Below are 15,552 nucleotides of genomic sequence, written 5' to 3'. Positions count from 1 at the left end.
AGCCAAAAATGGCAGATGTTCAACATCGCTTTTGGGTTTATGAAAGCCTGTGAGTAGGGGTGGGTGATACAGCAATCGGAGTGCTACACTGGTAGAAATGGTCAACTGCAGAAATAGAGTATTGTGTAAAACGCTGCGGCATAGTAAAAATGAAAAGTGCCAAATAACATTACATTCAGGAAGGAAAGAAGGGAAGTTACTGTTGCTAACTCAAGATTTCCTACAAAGGTTTTCTTCAACCATGACAAGAAACGATCACTGAATTACTACAGTGAATATTAAATGATATCTGGATTAACTGACTATTTATAGTCAGTAAGTGCCACTAAAAAGGACACTACACTTCATCTGCAACGTCAAACTGGGTTTATAAAAAGTTTACTTCAGAACTGCTTTTAGCTGATTTTTGTTTGAATTAATAAAAGCAATGCTGAGGAATTTTAATTGATTAATTAATTGTTGCATCGCAATGGAAATTAAAAGTGCCTCAACTCATCTAAAGTGTGCATTTTTAATAGAAGGCAACTGCCAGGAAAAAGATCCCATGTATTTTCTCTACAGGGAAATTGATTTTGAACAATCACTTCTGAACTATTAAAGACAACTGTTGAAGCATTCAACCCATATTTTTTTTAAATAATCATGTTTAACATGGGAGTTCCTGGTCAAAACTACACTGCTCATGATTCTGCAAAAAAGTAACAGACAAAGTCAGTTGTTGTATTCTTTCAAACAAATGCGTATTTTGCAATAAAAGTATATAAAATATATATTGTTTTACATACAATTAATCTCTTTAAGTCAGTTGTTTTATATTTACCCATTGTTTTGATTGTCATTCACAATGCTTCATGGGATTTTCAAATACTTTTTCTTTGAATTAAATAACATCATAAAAATCAATGTTCCTCACACAAACCTAAGGCATGGCTTTAGAAGTAGTCTCACGGTCTACTTTCATGGTGATTTTAATTTCATTTTCTGCTTTAATGGCCCCTACCAGTAGGTGTTCTGCTTTTGTAAAAGAGAGAGGTAAGATCAGTGAAGGGGTGAAATCAAGAGGGCAAGGCGAAGAGAAGAACTGTCAGGTGGAGAGAACATAGATTTCACGCACACGCACGCGCACACACACACATGCACGCACACATGCATAATAAAAACGCAATTCCAATTCCTGGTTTTAATGCTTCATAAAAGCACTTACTAATGAGTCTGATGGTTATAAAAGTCTACAGACTTAATATGCAGACCAATAGAGAGGACGTCGGAGTCCTTTTAAAAGGTATGCTGCTTTAAACGCAGGAATGCCAACATAACAGTTTGTGGTAATGAGTTTTGACAGACCATTGTGCATGCATAAGAGGGATCCTTGTTCAGAGCTGTAGTTACGTTACCATTCCCTTTGCTTGATGTCATTTATTTTGATATGAATTTGAATTGTGGAAATCACATAGCCATTTTTTTTTTAAATGTTTACTAAAAAAACCCCAAAAAACAACAACAGTATAATGGTAGGCTTTTTTAACTCGACTTTAGAGTTTTACAAACTCTTAGGAGTACAAGTAGACATAGCATTAAAATGCATAGCATGTGCATCCAAGTTCTTCAAAACATATGCTCTGGGTCTCTCAGAGACTCTGTGTGGTAAAACGTCAGAAACTAATCTTGCTCTATTGCAGTTTTTATGGCTTCAACCTTGAGAACGACCATAAAGACAGATGTGAATTGGAGTAACTTGTTTTGCGAGGGTCTGGAGGATTTTCTACTTGGTAACAAACAAGTCTGAAGAACCCTCTGCCCTGCTAGCTCAGCCAATCAGCAGTGGCTTGGTCTGTTCAATCCCTGTTTATTTCTCAGGTTTTCATTCTTGTACCATGCAGCTATGTCGGTCACGCTTTTTCTACCGATTTTCTCCTCCAAGCCACAGTGAACCATGCACATAAAACCAAGCTGCGTGTCAGATCGTGTTGTGATACCTGAAACTGATCTCACTGCGTCCTGGAAGACAACAGCCTTTATTTTAATCTAACTATTTCTGCCTTAGTTTAAAATAGCAGAGATGAAATACCAATGCACCAACACAGAAGGGAGAGGAAGTGATCAGAAGAACCAAATGTATAAAATGAATGTCTGCTAAGTTTCTAAATTCCATCAGCCTGTGAAAAATGCAGGAACAGCAGGCTGAAGTCATTTGTGAAGCATCTACTCTCTCCTCATAAATTCTCACAGACCTCGTCTTGAATCACTAATTTGGATGACTAAAAAGATGACTGTAGACCTAAAATTATATTCCTATGGTACAAAACTATAAGGGCTCACTTGTATGGTGGCAATAATAATTGGTTATTATGGCTAGTATTATAACCATATGTGCAAGCAATACTACAACAACTAGTAATTAATTACATATTTTGTAATTCTCATATAATCTGATTTGAGCCTACCACCTACCTACGTCCTAAATACTGCATATCGACACGAAAAACCACTCTGAACACTTCACATTTCTGCAGAAAACCCAGTTAACATTTTAATGCACTGCTTGGCAGGATATAGCTGGAATGCATCTGTCCAATTTCACATGGTTATTTGAAAAATGATTGAACCTAATTGAACCTTTAATTTCCTACCAGCTGTCTGTATATTTAGATTGCTCCCATCTATGGTGAAATGAACCCTCTGACCCTATATCTGCCTTGAGCATGAACACACACTTTCAGATGTGTAATGCAAAAAGCACAACTGATGCAACCTAAATAAGGAAAGCAGGAAATAACAGCCCATGACTCATAGTTCCTTCCAGAATATCAATGAAGAGAGATGGAGACAGAGTATAACGTGTCAGAGCAGAAGACACAAGGTGTGATGAGGGCGCTGAAAGCATGAGAGTGAGAGTAGGGCTGCAAATGAAGGAGAGAGAAAGACAGACAGAGAAGAGTGTGTGTGAAAGCAGTTGTGAAAAGAGGGAGAGGCCTGGCGTTAAAACGAGAGAGACCGCGCTGGAGAAGAGAAAAAGAGGGCGAATTACATTGGAAAGGGAGCATCATTATGACCCCTACTCGCTATGGGGAGCACTCAGAAGGGTGTAGGGCTCATAAGTGCAATCGCTACACCCTAAATAAATCTGTTACTTTTCTAAGAAATCCTTAAGATAATAAAAAAAATATGAATATTTTATAAATGAATAAAAAATAGAAATAGATACATTAAAAATGCTGCCTTGTCAACTAAACAGAATGTGTTTAAGGTACAATACAATTACTGTTTATTAAACTACTAAAATAAAATTAAAACTGAATCAACCTAACTAGTACAAAAAAAAAAAAAAAAAAAAAAAAGAGTAACTGAATGCTTAATCCCAGATAAGAGCTCGAATAGGTCTAAAAACCTCAGATTTACTTCTATCGTATGCACCATTTGCTAACAGCCTTTTAAAGGGTCCTCAGTGAAGCAATTCAGTTGCTCACTTTTATTACAAGGGCGTAAAAAACTTCATTTGGAATTCGTCCAGAGACAGGCAGAGAGTAAGAGAGAGAAGGGAAGAGTTGTAACGTGACTGAAGTACAAAGCATGAGTGGGAAAAAAACAGGAAGGACCGTGAATGGCCTGCATCTGTCTCTCTGTCCGGCGGTTCACCAGACAGTGAACGTGCCGTGCAGATGAAAAACATAAAAGGCTGTGTGGAGATGCATCAAAATTGTGGAAATACCAAGGACATCAAAAAGAAATGACTGACCAGAGTAGCACACTGTGTCCTGTGGCACTTAACTCCACTCTGTTCTAGCATAGGAATAGGCTCATTGAGTAAATTGATGTCTGCACTAAAACCAGTTTTCAGGCTTGAACTGATCATATGTTCAGATCTAACGCTTCGTCCCAACTCGGTGAGACATGTCGAGTTTCAGATCTCAGGTCATTTTTCTTTCATCGCTGACAGCTAAATGCTGTGCAGTGACAAAATCGTAAACAGAGCATAGAGCATGTATAAAGTGCAGCTATTTAGAGCTGTACTGAATTTTTCTTCAAAATAAATTATAGAAAAGTGTGCACATCCAACCCAAATTGCAGCAAACATCTATAAATATCTGCACACTGACCTTATTTGCTCCAACACATTCATGAAATGCAATCAGAATTAAAAAGTCTGTTTCTTTCTGTTAAGTAATCTGTGACAATTCATTGCAACAATTTATGCAAATGTTTTACAAGCATTTTGCACAGAAATTATTCTGCTTGTGTTTCATGAATTCTGCTGTATGGTGTTATATATCGTAGGCCAAATGTGTTGATATTTACTTGTCATATTTGTTTTGACCAATTAGATAGCACCGTCTGTGGCATTAGACAGCAAAACGCATTAAAAATTGTAACTAGCATCCATAAAAAATGTCTTGATGTATGTCATTGTTGATGGACAACTTTTACATGGAGGATATTTTTTTTATTGGTATATATCGTTTAACCCTTCATTGTGTCAGTGGTAGTAAGGACACAGTGCTACTGTAAACTGGTTATAAATAAAACAGAATAAAGGAAAATAATAAAATAAAAATAATTCCTCCTACTGAAAGAAATGATATGTCTGACCATCCTGAAAAAATCTAAAATTGTCCAGGCGCTGGTAACTCACATGCAGAGAAAAACGACGCACTAGTTCAGGAATTGGAAGAAATGCAAAGTGAACGAGAAAGAGACAGAAATAATGAGTAGAAGGAGCTTTAGTTGGGAGATTGTGAGAACAGACAAAAAAAAAAGAAAAAAAAAGAATGAAAATGAGGACGAGAGATAGGAAAAGCAGTCTAAAAAAAGGGTGGTTACTGATTTACAGCAGGATAACAGGCAGGCCATGAAAGCATTCAGCATTGCCATCATGCAACAGCACTGCTAGTTTGCCTGTGTGTTATATGGCACTCACTGCCTGTAGTAGAAGAGGAAGCAGGGGCGGGCGGCCCAGCAGCCGCAGCAGAGTTGGCGGACAGGGAGGAAGAGGAAATCCCTACATGGGTGGGGCTAGAAACAGTTTTTGCGTCGTTTTGCTGGCTGACCACGGAGGGCTGGCGACGCAGGGCCCCAGGCACAGCCGTTTGGCCCGTCTGGAATGTATAAACCACGTCCATCTGCAAAGAACAGGGAGAGGATGGGGGTGGGTGACAGAGGAAGAAAAGGAAACAGAGAAAGACAGAGACCAAGGGGCCAAAAGGTGAGGTTAGAGCAGATAAATTTGTTATTTGAAAGAGAAAAAGAGAACATCCCCTTATCCCACAAATAAAAAGTTCAGTTAGTACTGAGTGAGTCTGGCAGGAGAAGGGCTGGCACATGAAGATAAAAAGGAAAGTTTTATATGGAGAACAATTTTTTTTTCCCAGGAGAAAGGAAATGCTGTGAAGACGTCCGTGAAAAGAAAGGGAGCACAAAGGAAACTAGCTCTATGAAGTACTGATGAGTCTGAATCATACATGTGCCAATTATTTATTTCTTTGTGTACCACTAACCATGCATGACAGATATAAAATAGAAATCCATGAGGATTTTAAAAGTGGGGTGGTGGGACTTTGGGTGAGGGGGAGAGATAAGAAGCTAATTAGTTGAATAGTGTTTTTGCGGTCAGTTCAACTGCTCGTGATCAGGAATAAGAGTGAAGGGGTGAGAGGAGGGGAGGAGAATGAGGATGAGAAGACTGTTCGGCCTCTTTTTCATTTGGGCTTGGAGAGAAGTCTGGTAGAATTAGCAGGGAAGGTGATCTGAAACCACAGGGGATCTGGACGTATCCAGGGCACACACACATTAAAACTCTCCTCCCCTTCACACATTACTGCTCAATTAACTTACTTAGAAGACAAAAGACGACTATACAATGAAAATGAAAGTACACTACTTAAGACTGTTAAAATTCAGGCTAATATGGGAATACTATAGGAGAATGTTAAATTAAAACAAGTTAAAATAAAATGTAATTAAAAAATACTCAAGTACTTGTCTTGCCTAGTAAAAATATATAAAATTTGCGTAAAAATGTATCATATACATTTTAAAATAATTTATTTAAAAAAAGGTTCGTGCCATTGCCAAATAGCTTTTTTCGTGTTAAGCACAAAACCTACGGAATAAATAAATAAAAATAATCTTTGTTTTAAAAAATACATTAAAATGCTCAAATTATACACAATTATTTTTGCATTGTAACAAAAATGATTAACTTGTTTTTGTTTAATTACTGACATGCTTTGTGTTCCAAAACAGATGTTTTGTCTCATCTTCAAAACAACTTGTGCAACAAGTGAATTAGAGGCGATTAGATTAAGGAATAACCAAATGTTTTGGAATGTTGTTTTCAGAAGTGACAGGAAGCAAATCTACAGGGATAAATCAGTGCCTGTGGAATACACTGACAATCTTTGGTGGGCGGTTTACCATAGTGTTTGCTATAGAACATTCTTAATAGGCACAGAACGCCCTCTCAGAAAGATCGCCCACCAACACACAGACACTCCTGGAGGATCCAGATAAATACATCTGTGAACGCTCTCACTGAATCCACTCATTGTTTGTGAGCTGCAACACCGTCATGTATGAAGGCAATGGTAAGTGAAAGGAGGTCCTCCCACACAGCCTCCATCAACAGATCTTAAAAAAAAAAAAAGTCTGTTCCCAGTCGTTTCCTTGCACATCTTCTGATGAAAGCGAGCGAATGTTGCAGTACAGTGCTCAGTTATCTCTAGGCAGGTTGTGCATATAGTCAGAGAGACATGGGTTGCCCCACTGGCATTTCAAGAGTGTCATCTCCAGGGCACATGCTGCTTTTCAACCTGGGAGACCCAAGCGGCTCAAGTCTCTGCTTAGTCTTAAGCTTTTCCACAAATGAACCCATGGAGTTGCTTGAAGGCCACTAGGGTGATGTCTACACAAAAACAACCACCGGCTATCTTGAATGTTCACTAATAATGCTGCTTTCAGCAACGTGCATGCTGTTTGGAGCTGGCAAAAAATGTATTTGTTGTTCCAAACAAATTAAAAGCAAACAATGAAATACAAGAAAGGATTGCATCCCATTTTTTTTATGCAGGTCAGAAAATTCTGATAATAGATTGAATACGTCACCCCCACAGACTATATTCTTTTATTTAGCTAAACAAATAATTTACTGTAAGTTTTTCAAATCTCTTGCTGTTTATATAATTTATAAAATATAAAAAAAAAAAATATATAAAAATATAATTCCAATTATAAATTGAGGATCAATACAAAATTGCTTGACATTTTTCTTTTTCTTTCTTTAACAAATTTAAAGTGAAGAAACAAAGTGGCAAAGTAACTTAAATATATTGACAATGGATCAAAATAGTCAGATCAAAAATATCAATAAACCACACATTTAAACAGTAAGCTGCCCAAGAGCAAAGGCATTTTCTCTAAACATCTACAGTGGCAGAGTTGTGTATAGGTCACTGCTGTTGTATTTAAGCCATTTCTACATTTCTACTTGGCACACCTGCTGGAAGAGACAGGAAGGAAGAAGGAAGAAGCAAAAAGCAGTTTACCTGAGTCTGGATGCGGTTGAGTCCTCTGAACCATAGGATCTGTCCCCTGCGCATCTCCATCTCGGCATGGTCGATTTCATCCGCACCTTCAGTTAGCACCTCCTCGGCGATGTCCTCTTTGGGGATGCCGTGGCCAGCCTCTTTCAGGAACTTGAGGCGGTGTGTGGGGACGGCAGAGATGAACTGGAGAATGAGAAGAGAGGGGGAAAAATGGGGTCAAGTGATGGAAACTGCAGTCATTAGGACAGCGGTTGAGATTATGAATGGGTTTCCGAGAACAGGATGCTGGGAATGTGGTGAATAAATGCAAAGATTTTATAAATCGTTATGGCATTTGACCGCAAGTTCTTTGTATGTTAAAAAGCAAAAAGTCTTTTTTAGTGAATGAAATTTGAGTACAAACTACACAGAACATGAAGCTTGTCTGATTAACCATCAAAATTTTCCCCAATTTTGTGATTAAACTATTCACCAATACATTAATACTAATATACTACTGTTCAAAGGTTTGGTGCCATTTGTGGTTAGTAAACTTTTATTTAGCAAGGATTCATGAAACTGATCAAGTGACAGTAAAGACTTACATTGGTACTTGTGATGTACTAGTTATTTTGTGATGTATTGGGTTGTAGGGATGTTGATAAAGCTTGGGTGCGTTTTAAGGAATTATTTAGTAAGGTGCTGGATAGGGTAGCTCCATATAAGAGAGTAAGAATTAAACAGAGATCAGAGAACCTTGGATAAATGATATATATTACGGTGGATTAAATTAAGAAATGATTGTTTTAAAAAGTTTAAGAATGATTTGGAAGCAAGTAGCTTTGAGCTTTATAAATTAAGAAGAAATATGGTCAGCGATATCATAAGAGAAGCAAAAATGAACTATTTTAAAAATAAGGTAAATGAAAATAGACATGAACCAAAAAAACGTTGGGGTGTGTTAAAGATTTTAGATTATACGAATGCTGCAAAGGTGAAGTCTTCAAAGATTAATCTAAAGGTGGAGGAAAGGTTTATTTTATATCATTAGCTAATACATTATCTAACCAACTTCCAGAGTGGCCTGGTATTTATAATGAAATGCAAGTGAAATCTTTTTATGGGCAACGTGGAGTTATTCAACATTCTTTAAAGTTGAGACCAGTTACCGAAAGGGAGGTTTTAAAATGTCTAAATAAATTAAAAATATATAAAGCTTCTGGCTTAGATAATATTCCTGCTATATTTTATTTTTAGGGACTCCGCTAGAGTGATTGCCCCTTATGTATCTTCTATATTTATTATTATTATAGATTATATATCTTAAACTTATCAATTGAACAAGGAAAGGTACCAAGGGAGTTTAAAAGTGCTAGACTTACGCCAGTATATAAGAAGGGATGTAAGTTAAATATGGTTAATTATAGGCCTGTTTCTGTTTTGGGCACGATGTCTAAGATATTGGAAAGAGTCATCTATGACCAAACTGAAAAATATATCCATAAAAATAATATTTTGTATGATTTAACGTAATAAAAACGTAATATTAATATGTAATTTAAATAAATAGTTTAATTTAGCTCAAAGGGAATCATTTATGATTTTATAGGGAATTTTGAACAGACTCACTGTTACGGCTGATCACTGAACCAGCCGTATAAACTCTGCACTGGATATTAAAATCCAAAATATAGTGAAAACACTATTTAATAGCACAGTAACAAGATACTTCTCTTTTCAATATAAATAAGATTTTATTTATATAAACCTAAGACAAACTAATCTCCCACATTCACACGTTGCAGAAAGAGAGAAAGTAAGGAAAGGATGAGTTTAAGAGAATGAAAATGTGAAATCCCAAGTTTACAGCAATATGTTCAATTGCATAGACCTGAACAACCCTTACTCACTTATTTAACCCTCGCTTTGAGTTTCTCAATGAGGCTAAAATTTATATTAAAGACACCAATTCAGTTAGAACCTGGAGGTGTTACTTGCTTGCATTGCCTGTGTTAAGGGGTTTCCTTTGTCGTTGCAGACAGGGGTTCCCCGAAGTTGCTGATTGGCTGGAAGTTCAATTGTCTTTGAAGTGAGGCCTTGGGCGTTGGCTGAAAATGTGGAGTTGGTCTGGTTGAAGTTTGAAGTGAGTGCAGTCGGAGCTGAACTTTGCAGCAAACTTACATTAGAACACGAAACTCCACGGAAAGAAAAGAAACTAAAGTAAAAGAATAAAAATAAAAGGAGGTAATGAGACTAGGTGGTTTTCTTCTCATTGTGGTAGCAGCTGGCACGTGGGCCAGAGCACGCTCAAATAGCAGCGTCAAAACGCGGTGGCAAAAGAGAGGACCAAGAGGTTGTAAGAGAGCATTTTTAAGAAGAAGAGGACCAAGAGGTAGTAAGAGAGCATTTTTAAGAAGAAGAGGACCAAGAGGTTGTAAGAGAGCATTTTTAAGAAGAAGAGAGTTTGATGGTGTCCTGAGTTTTTAAACTCGGCTTTCAGAGTGTCCCATCTGGACGTCTTGACCAATTAGATACTGTCCTTGCTCAGGGTATTGCTTTGTTTCTCCACCCCACTAATAAATCAACATGTTATCTGTTCAGTCAGAGGTCCGAACTTTACAGGCTCTTGCAAAGTATACTTTTGAACATGATACATTTGGCAGAATTGATTGGAAGAAACATTTAAAGCATGAATTTTCAAACTCATACATACCAAACATGAATATTACCCTTTAAGGCTTAAGCCATTCAATACTTATTAAAAGCAAGACATACACAATGAGTGATTAAAACAAGGATAGTCAAATGTGTGGGTTACAGACATAATATGCAGTTATGCATAGAAATGATTAGTTTTGTGTTTTTATCCTCAACAGTTTTTTTAAGTGTATGGGATACTATGTATTTTGTACAGTTGTTTATAAACTTGTCAAATAAACAAACAAACACAGTCTAGTGTTTGTTCTAGAGAGAACTAGTTTTACTAGTCGTATTTAAATTGATCATTTATCTCTTCAAGTTTTCATTTGGATTGGGATCCTTATAATTTTTGCGCCACTTGGATTGGGATCCTTATAATTTTTGCGCCACATGAGTACTGCTCTGATAGGAAATAAATTATGCAGTTATACATTTCAAAAGACATCTACAATATTTAATTTCATACATTTAAGCCAACCATGGCTTACATGTAGATATTGTTTATTAGTAACCTTTCTGGGAGCTAAATACTTTGTTTTAAAGAGTAGTAATTTAACCTCTTTAAATTTTAAAGCAAGTTTCAAAAGGGAATTCCCAATACAGATACACACACATGCCAGTCTCTACCACCTATAGTAGTTTAGTTATTTCTGCACAATCCCCTCTGTAAGTGCCTCTGTTGACGCTGTTTGATATGAGACATCACCGAGACAACTTAATACGTAGTGAATAGAATGCACACTGATTCTCCTCCATGTTTAAGTTCCCAGCATCTGGTTTGTGAGGTTGCACGTATGTACATGCACAAACAAATACTCGCTGAAAAACCCAGTAGGAAATGGCTTATGTGTGATGCAACTGCCAGAAGGAGCAGACGGCTTGCAGGCTCTAAAGGCTTTATCCGTACTTGATAACTTCCCCGGCCTTTTGATGACCTAACACGATGCATCAGTCCTGCATACAGAGTTTTAAACGTACCGTAAGCATGGTAGGTATGGAGGCAGAGGACCGACCTTGTGCTGCCTGGTTGATGATAAAGCTCACAGCTCTCCGCCCTTTTTCTGAGCTGAACTTTGAGATGACGGCAACTGCACTCTGGAATTGTGTCTGCCAACCTCCCTCGTTCCCTCCCACAGGTTTGAAATCATACACAGCTTCACCTCCCCCTCCCCTGCCCTCCCAGAAGAATTGAAGAGAGAACTAAAGATGTTCCAGATCACCCACGCATGTGCATTCTGCCGTGATGTTTTCATTATTTAATCACTTTGAAGCTTGTGGATCTCTAACTTTCTCACTTTGTCATTTGTAAATGTGCTCCTCTAACTAGCTCACTGTTTTTTTTAACGATTAGTGATGAACAACGACATACTGTAAGTATTTGCCTTACCTGGCCCCAGAGCAGCTCACCAACTCCTATGAAGATACACCAGAGCCACTGATCGATAGTGAGGGCCGTGCAAGAGAACGGCTTCCCGCCAAACTGCACTATGATTATCTGTAACGAGGTGTATTCCATTAGTCCAGCTATCCTGCAGTAAAGCAATACAGTAAGCCAAGAGAGACTGAGTTACAGCAATTTCAACATGGTTAAGGGGTGCTGTTTGGATTACTTGGATTACATGGTTAAAGGGTGCTGTTTAAAAACTGTGTAGTTGTAGTGAAAATAGCTGCAACATATGGCTTGGGTGGATTATTACTTTTATAATAAAATGGCAACAGCAACAATTAAAATTTAATTCTTAATAAAAAAAAACATTTAAAAGTCATTAGATACGATCGTTATTATATAACATAAAATTAACATTGCTTGAAAAGTATCTAGCTTTAAACACATCAGTGGCCGGTTGCATAAACTGCGCAGACCAGTCTTACAAGTTAGTAGTCTAATTGTTTCTATAAGACTGGTGATTTTTTTTTTCCAAGTCAGTTACGTAAAAACGGATTGGTCTAATTTGAACCCAAAAAGTAAGACTGATTACCAGATTAGTTCAGTGTTTATGCAACTGAACACTGTAATGCATCAAATGTCTGTATCTTGAGGGTGACAATCAGCAGGTTAAGCAGTTTATTTGACCATTTGTTGGGGAATTTTTTCTTAAAAAAAAAAAAAAAAAATCTAAAGTTTCACCCCAGTTTTGTACCCTATTTGTGGAAAGAGTCTAATTGTAGCCAAGCAACAACTTAGCACATTAATAGACAATTCAGTCGACATGCAGTGACAGGATTGCACATATTAACATTTTCTTTTTACAACAAGATTTGAACAAGCCAAAACTATCCCATTTTATGAAGATTACACAGGTGCATCTCAAAAAATTAGAATATTGTGAAAAAGTTCTCTTTTTTTGTAACATTTCAAAAAGTGAAACTTTCGCATTTTCTAGATTCATTACATGTAAACTTTTTTTTATTATTAGAGCTTACAGCTCATGATCAATCAAAAAATTTCAATCAATCAACCAATTTGCAAAACAGAAATGTTCAAGTTCTTTAAAGTATGTTCATTTATGCACTCAATACTGGTCAGCGCTTGGAAGTGGTTTTGGCACTGCGGGCAGGTGCCAAAGTCCTGCTGGAAAAGGAAATCAGCATCTCCATAAAGCTTGTCTGCAGATGGAAGCATAAAGTGCTCCAAAATCTCCTGGTAGACGGCTGCAAATGATTGTCTTCTGGACCATTGCCAAGTCAGCAGTCTTCCCCATTATTGTGGTTTCAAAGAACAAGAAATACCCGGGAATTTATACCGTAGGGATGGTCATTTAATGAAACTCAAATGTAAATATTCTAATATTTTGAGATACTGGATTTTTGACTTACATGAGCTGTAAGCTCTAATCATCAAAATTAAAACAAAAAAAAACTTTTGAAATGTTTTACTTTACATGCAATGAATCTAGAATATATGAAATTTTCACTTTTTGAAATGTAAAAAAAAAAAAAAAAAAAAAAAAAAAAGTAACTTTCACGATATTCCAATTTTTTGAGATGCACCTGTATAGTCATATTTCATAAAGACATTGTGAGAGATGACACTTTGATAATTTTATGTAATGTATATTTCTACATTTAATTTAAATTTAATTTAATACCTGCAGAGCAAAGGTTCCCACAACAACGCTGCAGAAAATGGGGTTCCTGTAAATTCCCTCAAACACGTTCCTCTCTCCATGGATCTTGCGGGCATTAATCTCATTGAAAAGCTGCATCATTACGAAGACATTGAAGATTATGGTGTAGTGTTCAGATGGTGGGGAATGCAGAGGAGTGTTGCGGCCACTGTCAATGTTGAAGATCTTCTCACCTTTGGGCAGAGAAAAAAGTTTTCTGTAAAAAAGTGATGTGAAAGTTTTATATCTATTTCAAAAAGTCATAGTATTGTATGTCAGGAGGAACACAATATGATCTCCAAAAATACATGATACTGTTCGTTAAAAAAAATTAAAATTAAAAATTACAGTCAAGTGTAATGTCCACTGAGACATTCAGAGTATTCAAACACTGCTGAATGGGGTCTTCTGTGCAGCTGTTCCTTAACCCAGGGGCACTGTAAACTTGTGATAAACTTGTCTAATCATTTGGCAGCAGTACAACATGGGAAGGTTTAGAGTGAACTCTCCTGAAGCAGTGTGACATGCTTTAGGTAGTCTGTGATGTGATCTATATTGCACTGTAGGGATGGGTACCAAGAACCGGTATTTTTTGGACCAGTACACTGTAAAAAAAAAAAAAAAAAAAAAAAGTTGAGCCAACTTAAGTTTAAAGCAACCAGCTTCAGCAGATTTTTCTCAACTTCTTATTTTAAGTTTACACAACAAAAAGTTGAGAAATTTCCTAAAAAATAAGTTGAGAAAACTCAAAAATCAGCTGAAGCTGGTTGCCTTAAACTTATAAGTTGGCTCAACTTTTTTTTTCTTTTTTTTTTACAGTGTACGTAATAGGGTGGTGGAACTATGATGTCACTTTGTAGGCGAAAACCCGGAAGCGAGTTAGCATTTTAGCACTTCTGGTTCCATCGTCCTAGAGTCTATGGTTTTTTTTGAATGGGATTTTGGTTTTATTCTACAATATAAAACACACCAGTTACACCACACTCGCGATTTTTTAAGCTGTTACGTTGCTTAAAGGCGTTGCTAACAAGTTGCTAAATGGGACTACAGGCGCTGTCATTCTGATACATTCAACGTCATCACACCGAACAATTGATCAATTTACAGTATTTTCCAGTTGTAGTGTAATTTCTAATACAATTAATTGTAGAACAAATGAATAGTTTCCTGCATTTTATATTGTTGTTCGACAATGTTTTTTTGCTTTGCCCCGAAATGCGACAAGTCTTCGGAGGGCAGATGCTCATTTTATCGCTTACTGACACAGAGACTCTGGGTTTGTACCATAAGGTAAACTCATATTACGATTATTCTATGTAAAAACACCACATTTACTGGCTTTAAGTGGTTAGAGTGAAACTTTAAAAGGCAGCGTATGCAATTTTAAAAAAACGTTTTAGAAAACCGAGTCGAGGCCGAGTCCCAAAACAAACGTGTAGCTAGTCTCGCGTAGCCAGACCTTCAGACTGACGGCTGAACACCGGACACACCGCGCTGCAACAGCTAAAGCCTGCCTACACTGGACGCGTGTATTTCAGGCAAGAATGTAGTTGTTTAAAACTCAAATCTGTGGTTTATTTATAAAAACAGCGCCTATTTGAAATGTGCTTCGCCGATTTCGGAGACGTGAGCTCCACGCGGTCAGCGGGCGCTCAGTGCTCATGTATCCTGACGAGAGGAGCATAACCTCGGCTAGTCCTTCTGACATTTGCCACTGGCTCTGATGTCTCTGTAGTGGATAAACATAATTCGTTTTGGGTAAATCTAACAGGTAATCTTTGGTCTTTATTCTATTGTTCTATTAATATGTTTAAATGAAAAAGAAGAGGCAATGGTGGTTGATATATTTCGTCTGTAAATACAGTGAGGAAGATTGGAGCAGCCAAAGCGAGCTGATGTTATCAAGTACGCTGCTGTTTGCAGAATTACCGGACTTGCGTCGTTCCGTCCACGGGAGTTCACACTCCAGAGTCTAACTCGTGAAGTCTGAACTACCGAGGATGCAAGTCCGAAATTTGCGTACTTGGTATTAAGAAACGTGTGCAGATCTAACGTTACGTCACCAGACTATTTGCCTAAGCTTCTCGGTAGTTTAGATCGCGATGGAAACGCAGACAGCAACAGGTCAGGGGGAAAAAAGTTCATGGGACATACTGTTCCAGGTAATTTCGGTGGAGAAGTGGCTTATGTTTCACAGAACTAATCCTTGCCTGGGTTGTGTAGGCTAC

At 37.4% G+C, this 15,552-nt stretch overlaps 1 protein-coding gene across 4 annotated transcripts in view; it reads right to left on the bottom strand.

Moving 5' to 3' along the window:
• Positions 1–15,552, bottom strand: part of LOC306857180 (plasma membrane calcium-transporting ATPase 2-like) — a 101,230-nt gene that overhangs the window by 1,974 nt on the left and 83,704 nt on the right. For 3 of the 4 annotated variants that reach the window (XM_079396956.1, XM_079396958.1, XM_079396957.1), the window contains 3 exons: positions 13,307–13,518; positions 11,605–11,712; positions 7,539–7,721 (listed from right to left, as the gene is read on the bottom strand). In XM_079396956.1, the coding sequence (XP_079253082.1) occupies positions 7,539–7,721; positions 11,605–11,712; positions 13,307–13,518 (503 nt within the window). Of the gene's footprint in view, positions 1–7,538; positions 7,722–11,604; positions 11,713–13,306; positions 13,542–15,552 lie in introns of all 4 variants that reach the window. The other variant, XR_013783075.1, reaches the window with a different exon arrangement.

The sequence above is a fragment of the Barbus barbus genome, assembly GCF_936440315.1.
Source record: "Barbus barbus genome assembly, chromosome: 37".
NCBI classification, from domain to species: domain Eukaryota; kingdom Metazoa; phylum Chordata; class Actinopteri; order Cypriniformes; family Cyprinidae; genus Barbus; species Barbus barbus.
The sequence above is the reverse complement of the archived record's forward strand: the minus strand, read 5'-3'. Positions and strand labels throughout refer to the sequence as shown.